This window comes from Rhinichthys klamathensis, unplaced genomic scaffold (assembly GCF_029890125.1).
Source record: "Rhinichthys klamathensis goyatoka isolate OS25496 unplaced genomic scaffold, OSU_Roscu_1.1 h1tg000338l_1, whole genome shotgun sequence".
Classification (NCBI taxonomy): Eukaryota; Metazoa; Chordata; class Actinopteri; order Cypriniformes; family Leuciscidae; genus Rhinichthys; species Rhinichthys klamathensis.
In genome coordinates, this window is record NW_026606852.1 from 871892 (window position 1) to 886283 (window position 14392).

The 14392-nt window shown below is 37.1% G+C and overlaps 1 protein-coding gene across 1 annotated transcript in view; it reads left to right on the top strand.

Moving 5' to 3' along the window:
* LOC130106368 (regulator of microtubule dynamics protein 2) overlaps nucleotides 1–14392 on the top strand; it is a 43836-nt gene that overhangs the window by 29217 nt on the left and 227 nt on the right. The window contains 6 exon segments of the mRNA XM_056272453.1: nucleotides 3345–3420; nucleotides 4134–4145; nucleotides 4147–4212; nucleotides 5161–5259; nucleotides 11303–11356; nucleotides 14232–14312. Coding sequence (XP_056128428.1) covers nucleotides 3345–3420; nucleotides 4134–4145; nucleotides 4147–4212; nucleotides 5161–5259; nucleotides 11303–11356; nucleotides 14232–14312 — 388 coding nt within the window.

Consider the following 14392-nt stretch of genomic DNA (forward strand, 5'->3'; position numbering starts at 1 on the left):
GTTCTGTTGCATTTGCTCATTCTAGTTTTGGTGTAGAGAGTTTTCTTTAACAGTCCTTCTTTGCACCACAGTAGCCAATAGCCAGACAGAGAAATTGCTAAAACTTGCCCAAGTTTTTGTTTGCTTTGGGAGGAAGTTTGTGAAATATGTTCTTAAACTGTCTGGCCTGCAGCGACGCCAAGTTCAGAGAAGTTCAGAGAACTAGCTCCTCAACAAGGTGATGCAATATTCGTTCTCAGTCATCCTCTTTCCTAAACAGATAAACTGATGGTACATAGTCAGAATTTGAAAAATTTGAACAAAACATTTCAGCTTTTTCAGTCCAAGAACTGCCCACTTTGACTGTTTGAGCAACGCATAGAGTGAGTTCATTAAATTGTTTGCATGCCGTTTAGCAGAAATTGTGTATAGACTTTCTATAATAATGCAAAGTTCTTACATTTGGATGACATAGTTTCTGATCAAACAGACAACTTGGAGATCAAAGCAGAATTTGCCATTTTGTTTGTGCATATACAGTATAGTTTAATTGCTGTTAAGTGCACAAATAGCCTGCAAACTTTACATTTCTCTTCTCATTGATTCAGCCTTAGTAAATCTGATTTGGTTTCTTAGTTATGCATAAAAAATAAACTGTATGGCCTTACTCTTGAAAGTTGGACAAAGTCAGCCAATCAGATTAAATCTTGCTAGATTGAGATGTTCAGATGGTCAGACTGTGTGTGTGGTCCATGGTCTGTTTCTGAGGCTATTCAGAACGGCACAATCTTGACTTCATCAATGATTTAAAATGCTTGAGAGGGAATTTATATTGAAATAAATGCTCTTGCAGTCTTTTTGTTACTTGGATCCCTTTATGCATGCATTTAATCTTCCTTTATTTTGTCATGGAATTGCAGTCTAAACAGCCAAACAGCTTATTTCCCACAGCACACACACACACACACACACACACACACACACACACACACACACACACACACACACACACACACACACACACACACACACACCAGTGTAACTGAGTACAGTAAGTCTATCTTATCATGTTACATCTGTGCTAGGGGTGGAACGGTACACAGAAGTCACGGTTCGGTTCATACCTCGGTTCAGACATCACGGTTCGGTACGATTTCGGTACAATGGAGGGAAAAGCAAAACAAAAATGCAGAAGGCATTGTATTTTTTAAATAAGTTTTATTAATAAAGGCATAGAACCAGTTTATTTGTAGTGCACTGACAATAGTTTTATATAATTCGTTTATTAATTAAATTAATAAAAAGACAAAAAGACCTTGCGATATGTTTGGTAATTGTACCTGAATTAATTTAAAATTAATTTGCTATATTTCAGATAAATATATTTGTTTTCCTTAATTTTAATTAACATTATTAATTAACAATGTAACATTATTCTCATCTGAATTATAAATAATTGATTTCTGTATAAAATAATACTACCATTAAAAACGCATTCGATTTTCTTTTTTAATCAATGTAGAATGTGTAAGATTAGTGCTCCGAGGACAAGAAATGAAAACCAATGCGATATGATGAATGTCTAAAAGATGGGACCCACAGAGTGTTTTGAAATGGAGTTGGATAAATATGTTTTGCTTTTAAAACAGTGTGTGTGTGTGTGTGAGAGAGAGAGAGAGAGAGAGAGAGAGAGAGAGAGAGAGAGAGAGAGAGAGAGAGAGAGAGAGAGAGAGAGAGAGAGATTTTGGTTGGGTGACAGTTGTAGGTTACAGTGTGACAAAAGCACAATGTTGTGTTTTATTGCGAGTGTACACAAATATAAGTAAACACTTTGCAGGTTTAATGATCTGTATGAACAAAATGACGGAGTATGTTTTTTATGTTTCCACTGTTCGATCGAGGCCGCGCCTCTCTCTCTCACACACACACACTCCAGCATTGCAATCTTGACATCGCAGCCTGTTCATTATGCGGTCACACCAAACGTGAATAGAGCGTTAAATTCGCGTCTATCGCGTCTAGTTCGACGCTAGTCCATAGCGAATAGGACGCGCGTATAAAGCCAACGTTTGAAGTGAACGCGCGTTCAGAGCTAAGCCGATGGTAGCCTACAGATTGTGTGTCCCTAAAGAACCCGCGTATCTAACGGTAGTTCCGCATTACATTAATTAATTTTCACGCGAGTTTTATTTATTTTTATACCGTGTATTCTCCGTGTAAATTCGTGCACCGAACCGTGACGCCCGTACCTTTCGGTTCGGTACGAATACATGTACCGTTCCACCCCTAATCTGTGCTTGAATTGAGTTTATCTCTGGTGGGCTCAAGGTCAAAGCCTTTTGGATACAGTCCCCCACTCAAACTCAGACAAACGGAGCCCCTCTCACCTTCTGTGACAGTAATTCGACCTCTTCACCCCTTGATCGTGCACATAAAAGGTGTTTGTGCCTGGCTCCATTGTCTGACTGTGAGTACCAGCAGGATTTACATCGCTATGGCGGAAAAGCTTTGATCATCTCTCAACGGGCCCCTCAAAACACTTTAACTACACAGCACACGTACACACGCACATCAGCCCTTTCACCTAATTTCTTTCTTTCTTTCTTTCTTTCTTTCTTTCTTTCTTTCTTTCTTTCTTTCTTTCTTTCTTTCTACATGATAAAATACACCAATCTGTATCAAATAGCCTTGTTAAATATATTCATATTATTAATCAGAACAATTATTCTGCAGTTTTTTACATTAGTGTAATTGCATGTGGTTTAGCTAGAAGCTTGGCATGGGTGTACAATTAGCATTTTACAATGGCTTTGAATGTAGTTCATTCATTGGATGTCTTTGACAATTTGTGTGTTGCTTTTTTTGCCATTTCCGGGTTTAAAAACATAATAATGTTGTCTCTTTATCTCTCCCCAGAATTAAATGCTACTGTAAAGCGTAGTCAGCGTCGTAATCAATGCACATTCCTATTTACCAGAAAGTGGTGCATATATACAGAACTTTCTATCCTGGCTCTGATTCAGTTAATCACTATCCTGTTAGCCGCCCTCAGTTTGTACTGCTCTGTCTTCGGTTTTTGGTCTTTATGTTCTTGTAAGTTGTTGCGTTGTTTTAATCTGTATTTTTGATTACAGTTTTCGATTATACTTTCTTGCGATTAACTGAAGACACAGGTGCACAAATCAATTGCTAACCATAGAAACAAACAAGAGAGTAATGAGTAACCAAGGCAACTAAACAGAGCGGGAGGAAAACAGGATATAACACATGTTTTATAATAATTATAATGAATTAATGAAATTAAGCATAAATCCTATTCATGTATTAGTAATTGTTCTCTTTTCTGTCTGGTTTTCTCTGTGTAGGTATGCTATTCTTTGTGGACTCCTGACTGAATATGAATCTATTCAGAATAAAATTAAGAATGGCTACCTTTTTAAGGTGAGTGTAGGAGTTTGTGAATATGTGTTTTTTAGGCAGTGTTCTAGATGTTCTTATGTTTTAATTGGATTGCAAATATGTAGACATGTAGCGAAAGCTTTAAAATCAGTGAACGAAACAGTGATCTCAGCATAAGGTAATTTCAGTTGATTTCACTGCTTGTATGTTGATAGGAGCATAACATCAGCTTCTGTGAGAGTTAGTGTTCATAATCTTATCTGAGACAAGAGGAAATGGAATGAGGGTACCACACACACAAACACACACACACACACACACACACATTTCATGAGAGCAGATCAGTCTCTGATACACGTAGCATTTTATCTTCGCTGTCAGCTAGATTTCCAAACACCACACACCTGCAGAGCACTGGCAGGTGAGCTAGCAGTGAGAGAGAGAGAGGAGCTGAATGACAGATGCGTGTGGTGGGTTTTTCTATGTTCGTGCGAGACGGTTCAGGAGAAATATTTGTGGCATCTCAGCTGTAGAGATCAGCAAAAAAGACAAGTCGTGTCACAATGAAGAAATCTCTCTCTCTCTCTCTCTCTCTCTTCTCTCTTCTCTCTCTCTCTCTCTCTCTCTCTCTCTCTCCTCTCTCTCTCTTCTCTCTCTCTCTCTCTCTCTCTCTCCTCTCTCTCTCTCTCTCTCTCTCTCTCTCTCTCTCTCTCTCTCTCCCTCTCCCTCTCCCTCTCCCCTCTCCCTGGCTCAAGGATCATCTGCATAAAAGCGATTGAGTTGAAACCTGGAGATCCTCTGTCATATTACCTGCTGGGCCGCTGGTGTTATGCTGTGAGTGACAGAACATTTTCCATATTTGTGATATTGTCATAGTTAAAGTCTATTATCAGGGTTCCCACAGTCATACAAATCCTGGAACATACATAACAACATTTTCCTTTCATTTATATAACAATATTTAATAATATTACTATGTAATAAAGGAACAGTTCTGTAGTGAATACACACTACCGTTCAAAAGTTTGGGATTGGTAAGGCTTTTTTTTTTTTAAGTAATATTGTGAAATATTACAATTTAAAATAACTTTTTGTTAAATATTTTAATATATTTTAAAATTTCATTTTCAGCATTATTATTATCATTATCTTACTAAAGTGTCACATGATCCTTCAGAAATCATTCTAATATACTGATTTGGTGCTCAAGAAACATTTCTTATTATCATCAATGTTGAAAACAGTTGTGCTGCTTTGCATTTTTTGTTGAAATCAAGTTTCATTTGGTCAGGATTCTTGGATGAATTGAAAGTTCAAAAGGACAGCCTTTATTTGAAAAATAAATATTTTGTTACATTATAAATGTCTTTGATCAATTCAATGCTTCCTTGCTGAATAAAAGTGTCATGCTGACCTCAAACTTTTGAGCGATAGTGTGCATTTTTATAGTGAGTGTAATCTGTAAAAAAACAAAAACAAAGTATTTGGAGAAAAAAGTCTTGGAAGTTGATGATCAAAAATGTGTAAACCCTGCTGTATTCTGACTAAATGAGTGCTGCAAAGATCATTTTTAATTCAGTATATATATTTTGGGAAGCATCCTTAAAATTAGATAATTAATTGCCTTATAATTAGCTTTTCACATTAATCAAATTTCTTGAATTAGGTGTATCTTAATATATATGTTGTTGTTGTTGCAGTGAATAGGCCTTATTTTTCATCTGCACATTGATAAGCTGAGATCTTATTTATGATTATCTTATTAACATGTTGTGTGTGCAGGTGTCCCAATGTACGTGGATTGAGAGGAAAATCGCTGCTACTCTGTTTGGAGAGCCACCCAGTGCCACCGTCCAGGACGCCCTGCAGAACTTCCTCAAGGTAAGACGTGCCTCTGATCACCTGCACACACCGGTGATTGACTGTGAAACAAGCCTCTCTATTCAACAGCCAAGCATTCCATTAAATGTATGAGGTGTATGTCATTAATATTTAGATGGCTGGTATGACTGTTCTCTCAAAGAAATAAGATAAAAAAAAATAAAAAAAATCTTAAATTGTCATCATTTTCTGAATGCCATAATTTTTTTAAGCAATTGTAGCCATTTCTTCTTGTATTCATTTCATTCATTTGTTACATTTTCACCAATTTTCACCCGTTTTTAAGGTAGACCGATTTTCACCTCTTGCTTCTGTAGCTCCAGCAACCTCTGCAATGAAATCAACCAATCCAATTTCCAGATTTTCCCACCATAGACTTTCACACCGCAAGCCTTAGTGCTCAATTCTCAATTTGTTGCTCAGATCTTATTTTTTGTTTTGTTTGGCTGTTCACTTTATTTTTTTTAAATGTGGCCAATATCAGATTTGAGTGTGAACTGATCACGGCCCCGAACTGACAAGCATGCACAAAAGAACAATAACAAGATAAAAGGTAAACACAGAGGTATCTGAAGTCAGCATTTACGCTTTCGTTTATGAGCTAGTGTGCCGTTGAAGCCTGCAAATTTATGCGCAATTTTTTTTTTAAAATACAACCTATAATATTCGACAGGCAATTTTCAGTCCATATATTTTATTTTGCTTTACAAATTCGCTTCCACAAATTGAGTGGTTCAAATTCGACAGAAAATTCAACATTTGACATCCAAGAACGACAGGAATTTCAGTAGATTGCCGATTGATAATCTCCATAGCTGTTAGTCTCCCTCACCAGTGATGAACACTAGAGCAACGGATGCGAGTCATTCATTCATAAAAACAGATTTACAGAAATTGAGCAAGCTTAAGTATTTGTGATGATTATCAGGGCCAGTAAATATATGGAAAAGCTGATAAAGACACAAAAGCTGCGTTTACATGTAAGTCAAAGTTAGTTTTGCACATGTAAGCAGCTTTCTCTACCGTGAACGAGATTATAATGTTATTCCCCGATGCTGATGTACAGATAAAACATTAAATCTGAGGTAGTAGACCTCTCGGTTGTTTAGTTTTCTTAACTTTATATCATGGTGCTGTGCTGCAGAACAAGGGATTCCCTCTCCAGGATTCCCCTGCGGTCATTTTTTCATTCACTGAAAGTGATTAGACCAACTTGACTAAGACTATTGCATATGCTATATTAATTTTCTTTTTATATTAGAATGATTTCCATTAAATATCATCACGCTGTCAGCATGGCTTATGTTTTTAATTGCTATGTGCTAGCTTCCTTTATAGTCGCTATTTCTACTATTGTCGTCTTTCTATCGCCACACCTCCATGATGAACCACTTGGAGGTTTCCGTCTGTTCGGCATAAGTCCCTCCCACTTGGAGGTGTCGAGCTGCAGTGATACATACTTGACCGTCACGACTGTCTTCCATATTAACCGAGAGACCAAAAAACTACTGGTATGTAAATTCTTTGGACTGACTCCTGTCAGTGCAGAATTGTGACAAATGTCGATTTAGAGTGCCACAAAAGTCGAGAAGATTTGAAGAGTGCCACAAAAGATTTGCAAAACATCCGACCTATATCTGATTTAGTACCACATATAGAAGTGGCCCAAATCAGAATCTAAAAAAAAAAACAGATTTCATGTTGTTTGTGCTGTTTACACTGACATTTTTTTTTTATTCAGATTACAGTGTTTCTCGATTGCTAAGACACATTTCTTGAAAGCTGCTCTCCTTTTCTCTAAACTGTGAACACAAAACCCAATTTTCAAGCTACATTCACAAAACCTCAGACTCTTCTTGCAAAACCAAACTTTCACCTCAAAACAGTTCAATCTGTGCTCAAAACTGAACTATGTTGTCAAATCGTGCCCCGAGTCAATCAAAATTAAAAACACTACTGAACAGTCACTAAACACTACGTAGAAAAATAGAAAACACAATGCTCAGGACATGAAGCTGGAGAAATAAATGTTTATTGTTCACTGTAGGCTAAATGCATGTTGCAAAACAAAAAACAAAAACCTGTGCATTTAGCACTTGTACAAAAAGACAAAACAGAAATCTTGTGCATTTACACGTAGCACTTGTAAAAATAAAGTACAAAAATATACAAATAAGTGCATTACTCAGCCACAGCATCATGTCTCCGTACTGGGTCAGGCCACAGGACTTCATCCACATCACAGGCCACATTTTGTCTGGCCAGGCAACGGGGGAAAAAACCCCTGGCATGCCGTATCCAGGCTTGGCATGCCTCCACACCTATTCCACCACAGGCAAGTCCCATGGCTTGCAGGAGATTTACCCTGGTGTAAGGTTGGCGTTTATATACCTTCCACCGTCATGAGGAGAAGAATTCCTCAATGGGGTTTAGGAAAGGGGAGTACGGTGGAAGGCAAAGATTGATTAAACCTTGGTTCATATTGAACCACTCTCTAAGCTGAAGGGCTCTGTGAAAACTCACATTGTCCCAAACAACAACATAGATGGGATGCTCATCCTGCTGCCCTAACAGAGCATCTCGCATGTGATTGAGGGAAATGAGGAGCTGGTGAGTGTTGTAGGGCCCCAGGTTGGCATGATGGTGGACAACCCCATGATTGCTGATGGCAGCACATAATGTGACATTGCCACCACGCTGCCCAGGAACAACAACAATGGCCCGATGGCCAATCACATTATGGCCTCTCCTTCTCCTTTTGGTGAGATTAAACCCAGCTTCATCCATGTAGATGTATTCATGGGGTCCTTCCATTGCATCCAGTTGAAAAACCCTCTGTAGAAATAGATATAGTTGTGTAAGTGATACGGAAAAAGTGATTTAGGCCACTACAGTAAATCACTACTTAGAGTAATCAACATTGAATGTGTCTGGATATATGCCAACCTGTACATACTGGAATCTTTGCTCTTTGACTCTGTCTGAGTTGCGATCAAAGGGCACTCTGTATAGCTGTTTCATGCGCAGTCTGTTGCGCTTGAGGACACGATCAACAGTAGAGAGGCTGACACTGTTGATACCCTCAAAATTGACATGGTCCTCAATGATCTTCTGCTGAATTTCACTCAGTTTAATGGCATTGTTCTCACGGACCATATCAACAATTAGGGTCTCTTGGTGTGGGGAGAACTTCAATTCTACAAAAAGAGAACATGGAGTTACAAAAAATATACTAGGCCTACAAACAGTTAGACCAACCCTCCATTACAATACTACAGTACATTGGTACAGTGATGTACTGAAACATATATTTACTTACAGTATACTGTTGTACAGTAAATAGTATGTCATACAGTAATTGCTGTCAACATTTACATACTGTACTATCATGTCAAAAAAAGGTAATTACCTGTTCTCTTCTCTAAATCTTCGGATTATGGTGGACACAGTGAATCTACTGATGTTTGGTTGTACCCTTTGTCCAGCCTCCCTCATGCTCATACCATGGACAAGAACATGGTCAATCACAGTAGCTCTGTTTTCATCAGATATTACTGTTCTTTGTCTTCGCTGACCACCTCGACCTCCTCTCACACGAGCTCTTCCTCTCAGATTTCTATCCATTGTAGGGCCTCACAAACCAGTGCTCTCTGAACTGGCTTACTGTGTATGTTCCCTCACACCATTAGCCACAAGTGTGATCAATTTTGAGTTGTTGTGTTCAAGTGGTGACACCTGTGCTTTGTGTTTGACTTTTGTCACCTGTGCTCACCATTATGCAGCACGGGTGCATCACAATGAAAATGTGTTGGCAAATTGTGTCTAAACAGGTGAAAAGTGCTTATTATATGGTTTTGCCAAAAGAGTGATTGATTCAATCAGTGGGTTCAGGCAACTGAGCATTTGGTTCAGACAATAGGGTTTAGTCTTTAAGCAATTGAGAAAAACTGTAATTCAGATTTGGTCCACTTTTGCCTGCAGTCTGAACGTAGCCTTAGTATGTTCTGCAAAGGGGTCACAGTTTAAGTAACAAACCATGTTCATTTATGAAAGAGCATGACCTGTGTTCCTTCATTCACCGTTTTTACGTTGCTCTCTCCTCTGATGTTTTCCTGTCCTTTGTGTCTCACCCATCACTTCTTATTTAAGGGGTCTGTGCTTAGACTTGTTGCACCCTGCCAAGACAACACAACATTCTGGAGAGTTATACAACAGCATGACTGATTAAAGGAGAGAAATATATCGTTCTTCATCATTAATCATTAATAATCCAATAATTATAGGGGGGAAAATGGAGCAGCAGCGTATGTCCAAATAACATGATATCTCTTTATCCACACACTGAATGATCTATCAGAATACAGCATTATATGCTACATGGCCAAAAGTATGTGGAAATCCCCTTCACAGTTATGGGTTTCAGCTACACCTATTACTAGTGCAGAGCGTGCATACAATCAAGCATCGATACAGCCGTGCATCTCCTTAGACAAATATATTTAGTTGAAATTAAGATACCTGGTAAGGCATGACAATTCACAAAGCAAGTTTCATACAGAAATGTCTTCTAGAGGAAAGCCTGCATATTCTATTGGTTCAGCAAGCACATGCAAAAGTTGGGGTCGGTCAGATACTTTTGAAATTAATATATTTATTAAGCAAGGGTGCATTAACTTGATCAAAAGTGACAGTAAAGACATTTAAATTGTTAGAAAAGATTTCTATTTTAAATAAATGCTGTTCGTTTGAACTTTGTTCATCAAATAATTCTGAAAATGTATCACAGAAAGGACACATAAAATTGGTCAAAACAGTGTCAGTAAAGATATTTATAATGTTAGAAAACATTTCTATTTCAAATAAATGGTGTTCTTTTTAACTTTCTATTCAAGGAATCCTGACTTTCTTTATCACAGTTTGCACAAAAATATTAAGCAGCACAACTGCTTTGAACATTGATAATAATAAGAAATATTTCTTGACCACCAAATCAGCATATTAGAATGATTTCTGAAGGATCATGTGATACTGAAGACTGGAGTAATGATGCTGAAAATACAGTGGCAAACATCACTGGAATAAATTACATTTTAAAATAGATTGAAATAGAAAACAATTACAAAAATATTTCATAATATTACTGTTTTTAACTGTATTTCTGATCAAATAAATGCAGCCTTAGTGGACTTCTAAGAAACATTTGAAATATCATATCAACCTCAACATTTTTACAGTAATTTGAATGATGTTTTTCTGTCCACGCACTTTTGGGCATGCTGTTTATAGCCATGTTTATGATTTTGAGAAAATGTTTTCAGTCCTGGATGAACCCTAGAAGCAAGGTACAATATTAGATGTCCATGTTAAAACGGAAGTCTTTTTTTGTGTGTTTGTTTGCTATGGTGGGTTAAAAACTAAGGAAAACTTGAAAATATGAATTTTTTTTTTTATTTAAAGTGCTGGGAATCATGGAAATGAACTGTCCTAAAATGTTGGAAAAGTCATGTAAATATCTGTAGTTAAAAATAGATTTTCTCTATTTTATATATATATATAAATGTATAAATAATCATGAACAACTAAAACGTAATCTAAAATCATGAAAAACTGTTTATCAAAAGGTGTTTGATCCCTGGAGTTTACATTTGTAGAAAACAGAAGCTCATATATGTGGCTAGTGCAGTGTTTATATTTTGTGTGATTGTGTAAGTCTCTTAAATGTTGACAGTGTTATTTATTGCTCTGATTATAGAGTGTTGGTTTACAGCCTTCAATTGTAATTGTTTAATACCTCATTTAACATGCAAAATGTTGGAGAATTCGCCCTAGACGTTTGCCTGGCAGCAGTGCAAGCCTTCTTTAAAGAGATTGTGTTTTTCATGATCACATTTAAGTAACTACACCTGAAATGCAAAAAAAAAAAAGTCCTTTTACATAAACAGCGGGGTTTAGATTTCAACAGTCTGTAGTCAATAAATAAATTCAGTCTGACTGTGAAGGACAGATTGTGTTTGCTTACTTTGTCCTGTGTTTGATTCTACAGGCAGAGGAGATCAGTCCCAAGTACTCGAAATTCAACTATGTGTTTTTAGCCAAGGTAATGACTCTTTTGTTTGAGGTCTTGACTATTTATGATCAATATTAAGTTAATGACATTAGTTTTAGTTTTTTTTTGGCTCTGTTCCAAACCTAGATAGCTGTCTTGCTGTTTACCACCTACATGGATAGCTACTAGGGGTTGAACGACTTTCAATTTGATGAAATTCGAGTCGACGTCGACTAGTCGCTGATGACGTCATTGATGAACAAATTAAGCCTGAACCTCGAGCTGAGACTGAACGCGGATTGTGCACAGCTATGGCATATGACACAGCGCTCCTACATAACAGCTTATTTTTATCAGTTATTTTGTCTTTGAGTGTCTTTGCTCGTTCTAAATCAGATATAGATAAAGTAGCACAGTAAAGATTACATTTATATGAATGCATTAGTGTGTGAGTGTGCGCTTGCGTTTTACTTGCACCTGGCTGTGGGTTTTAGTCACTTAGAAATATAGAACTTTCCGTTTCTAAGCTATTTAATTGATAAATCACAGAACAGAGTTTACAGTCCATTTCTGCGCTACTGAATGATTCTGTGCACGCAATCTTCATGTGATATGCTCGCTACTGTCTGTTTGTGTGTGTGTGTGTGCGTAATGCAGCAGCAGTTTTGAACGCAATTAACTTAGCTGTACAGTAAGCTGTGTAAAACGTACATTCACGCGATCAATTTTGAGCATCCAGATGGTATAATCAGCATTTATTTGTCATTTTAACTGAAACGGTGTGTAAAAAATGAACTTTTTTTATGGATTAATGGATTTATTATCCTGTTGCGCACTCTATAGGCCATTAAAAAGATCAGCAACTAGTCTGTTCAACCCCTAATTGCTACTGTACCTTCCAAGGCAGCATCCTAACTGAATTGCATGATGTTTACACAACACCATTTTTAAATAAGCACAGATTTTCTTTTGTGCATTTTGGCAGTTCATTTGCACAGCAATGGCATTTTGGGGGCCTGAAAACGCAAACTTTTGAAAGTGGGTGTCAAAGTGCATATATAAAAGAGACCGTTATCGTCTCCATGTAAACCACAAAAACTCGAATTTGCAAAAACAGTGACGTCATGCGCATGCATTTTATGTGTTCAGTCTATAGGCGTGTAGTTTTTCTTTACAAAGTGACCGCCAACTACTGGTATGGCAGCATAATAGAGCGTTTTTAGTCGTTTTCGCAGATCCATGTGAACGGAGATGGTTTTGAGAACATTTCCGTCTGTACGTGAACAACTCAAAGGAAAAACCTTTCAGTTTTTAGAACGAGAACAGACCAAGAACAACTCAAACTGGGGGATATATATACTCAGAGTAACAAAATGCTGAACAAGGAACAGGTGGAACAAGTCAATCAATCAATGAGTAGCTATGTCAACAAATGAGAACTTTTTAGAAACCAAGGAAACAGGAAACAAAGAGTTACAAACTAAAAGTCCAGGGAAATGAAACCGAAACAAAACTGAACATTACAATATCTTACTTGGGCAGAAACTCTTGTCATACAATATGATGGCCATGAACTTAAAGGGACAATGTGTAGGAATTTCTCCCATCTAGCGGTGAAAATGTATTTTGCATTCAAACGAATTGTGCTCTCCAGCGCCTCGCTTTTTCAAATGCGCGTTGCATCTACGGTAGCCGTTATGTACCAAAAAGCTATGACAGGACGCCTTCTAATAGCACTTCGTCGAGTTTTCCTTATAAAATAAAGTACACAACCAAACAATGAAAACAAGCTTGTAATTAAGACCGTAACATCGACTTACCTGTCGAGAAGAAAGCAGGACTTCAGCGTCTCTTTTGAAATCTTTCTCCTGCATTAGCTCTTTCCACCTGGAAAAAGCTATCCCGACATTAACTCGTGTTTTTTGTAATCTCCGGTCACGTTTCCTTTTACGATCTGATTCAAGATGGCGGAACTACATGGAAGCCTCCGTGGACCTACCGGTCCCATGTATATAAAGATAATAAATTCTTCGTTTACGAGGATAAGTCAGATAATTGGCAGAGGTATTTGTACACCATTGAGCACATATTTATGAATAAAAATATTGATTTTAAATAATAAAATACATAAAAAAGTACACATTGTCCCTTTAAAAAGAGGAAGAGAAAGACTGTAATCTCCTGAACTATCTGTAATGGTTACATTTTAATAGCATATGTTGAATCTGACTGATTTTTAGGCATGTTCAGCTAATGTGTGCTAATTTCTATTTTTATTTAACTGATTTCAGTTTTTGGTAATGAATGAAGTACAAATAGATTTGCACTATCATTCAAACGTTTTTAATACTTTTGCTCAGCTAGGACTCATTAAGGGCACATTTGAACTTTCTATTCATAAACGATCACAGTTTCCACAAAAATATTAACTAGCAACAACTATTCAACTGATAATAATAAGAAATGTTTCTTAAGCACCAAATCAGCATATTCTAATGATTTCTGAAGGATCATGTGCCACTGAAGACTGGAGTAATGAGGAGAATTCACCTTCTGCCATCACATGAATACGTAAAAAATAGAAATATTTATTTAAATGGTTATAATTTACATTACTGTTGTTTTTACTGTATTTGTGATAAGTGCTGCTACAGAGTTTTTTCAAAACCATTTTAAAAATAATACTGGCTCCAAACTTTTGAACATTATAGTAGATAATTGACATTTCTCCAATATCTTCCTCCATCTTAGATGATTTTATTAAAAAAAAAATTGGAACAGCTTTTACATAGGCAACACACATATGTCGTCTACATAGGCAGCTCACTAGGTTTTTAACTGAGCCAGAAAAGCCTTAAAAGAAATGAAGAACATTGGAATGGTTGACTGTAACTGCACCTACTGTATATCACTTTTCTCCTGTCAGTGTTACAAAGACTTGGGTCAGAGGAGTCATGCCCGACAGATGTGTGACGCTGCTTCTGCGATGAGCATTGTGATTAAAGAGGTGTTTTTCTTATTCGGATGAATCAGATTTATAGTTTGAGTCTCTTGTCATTGTAATTCTGTCAGTAACTGAATTATTTT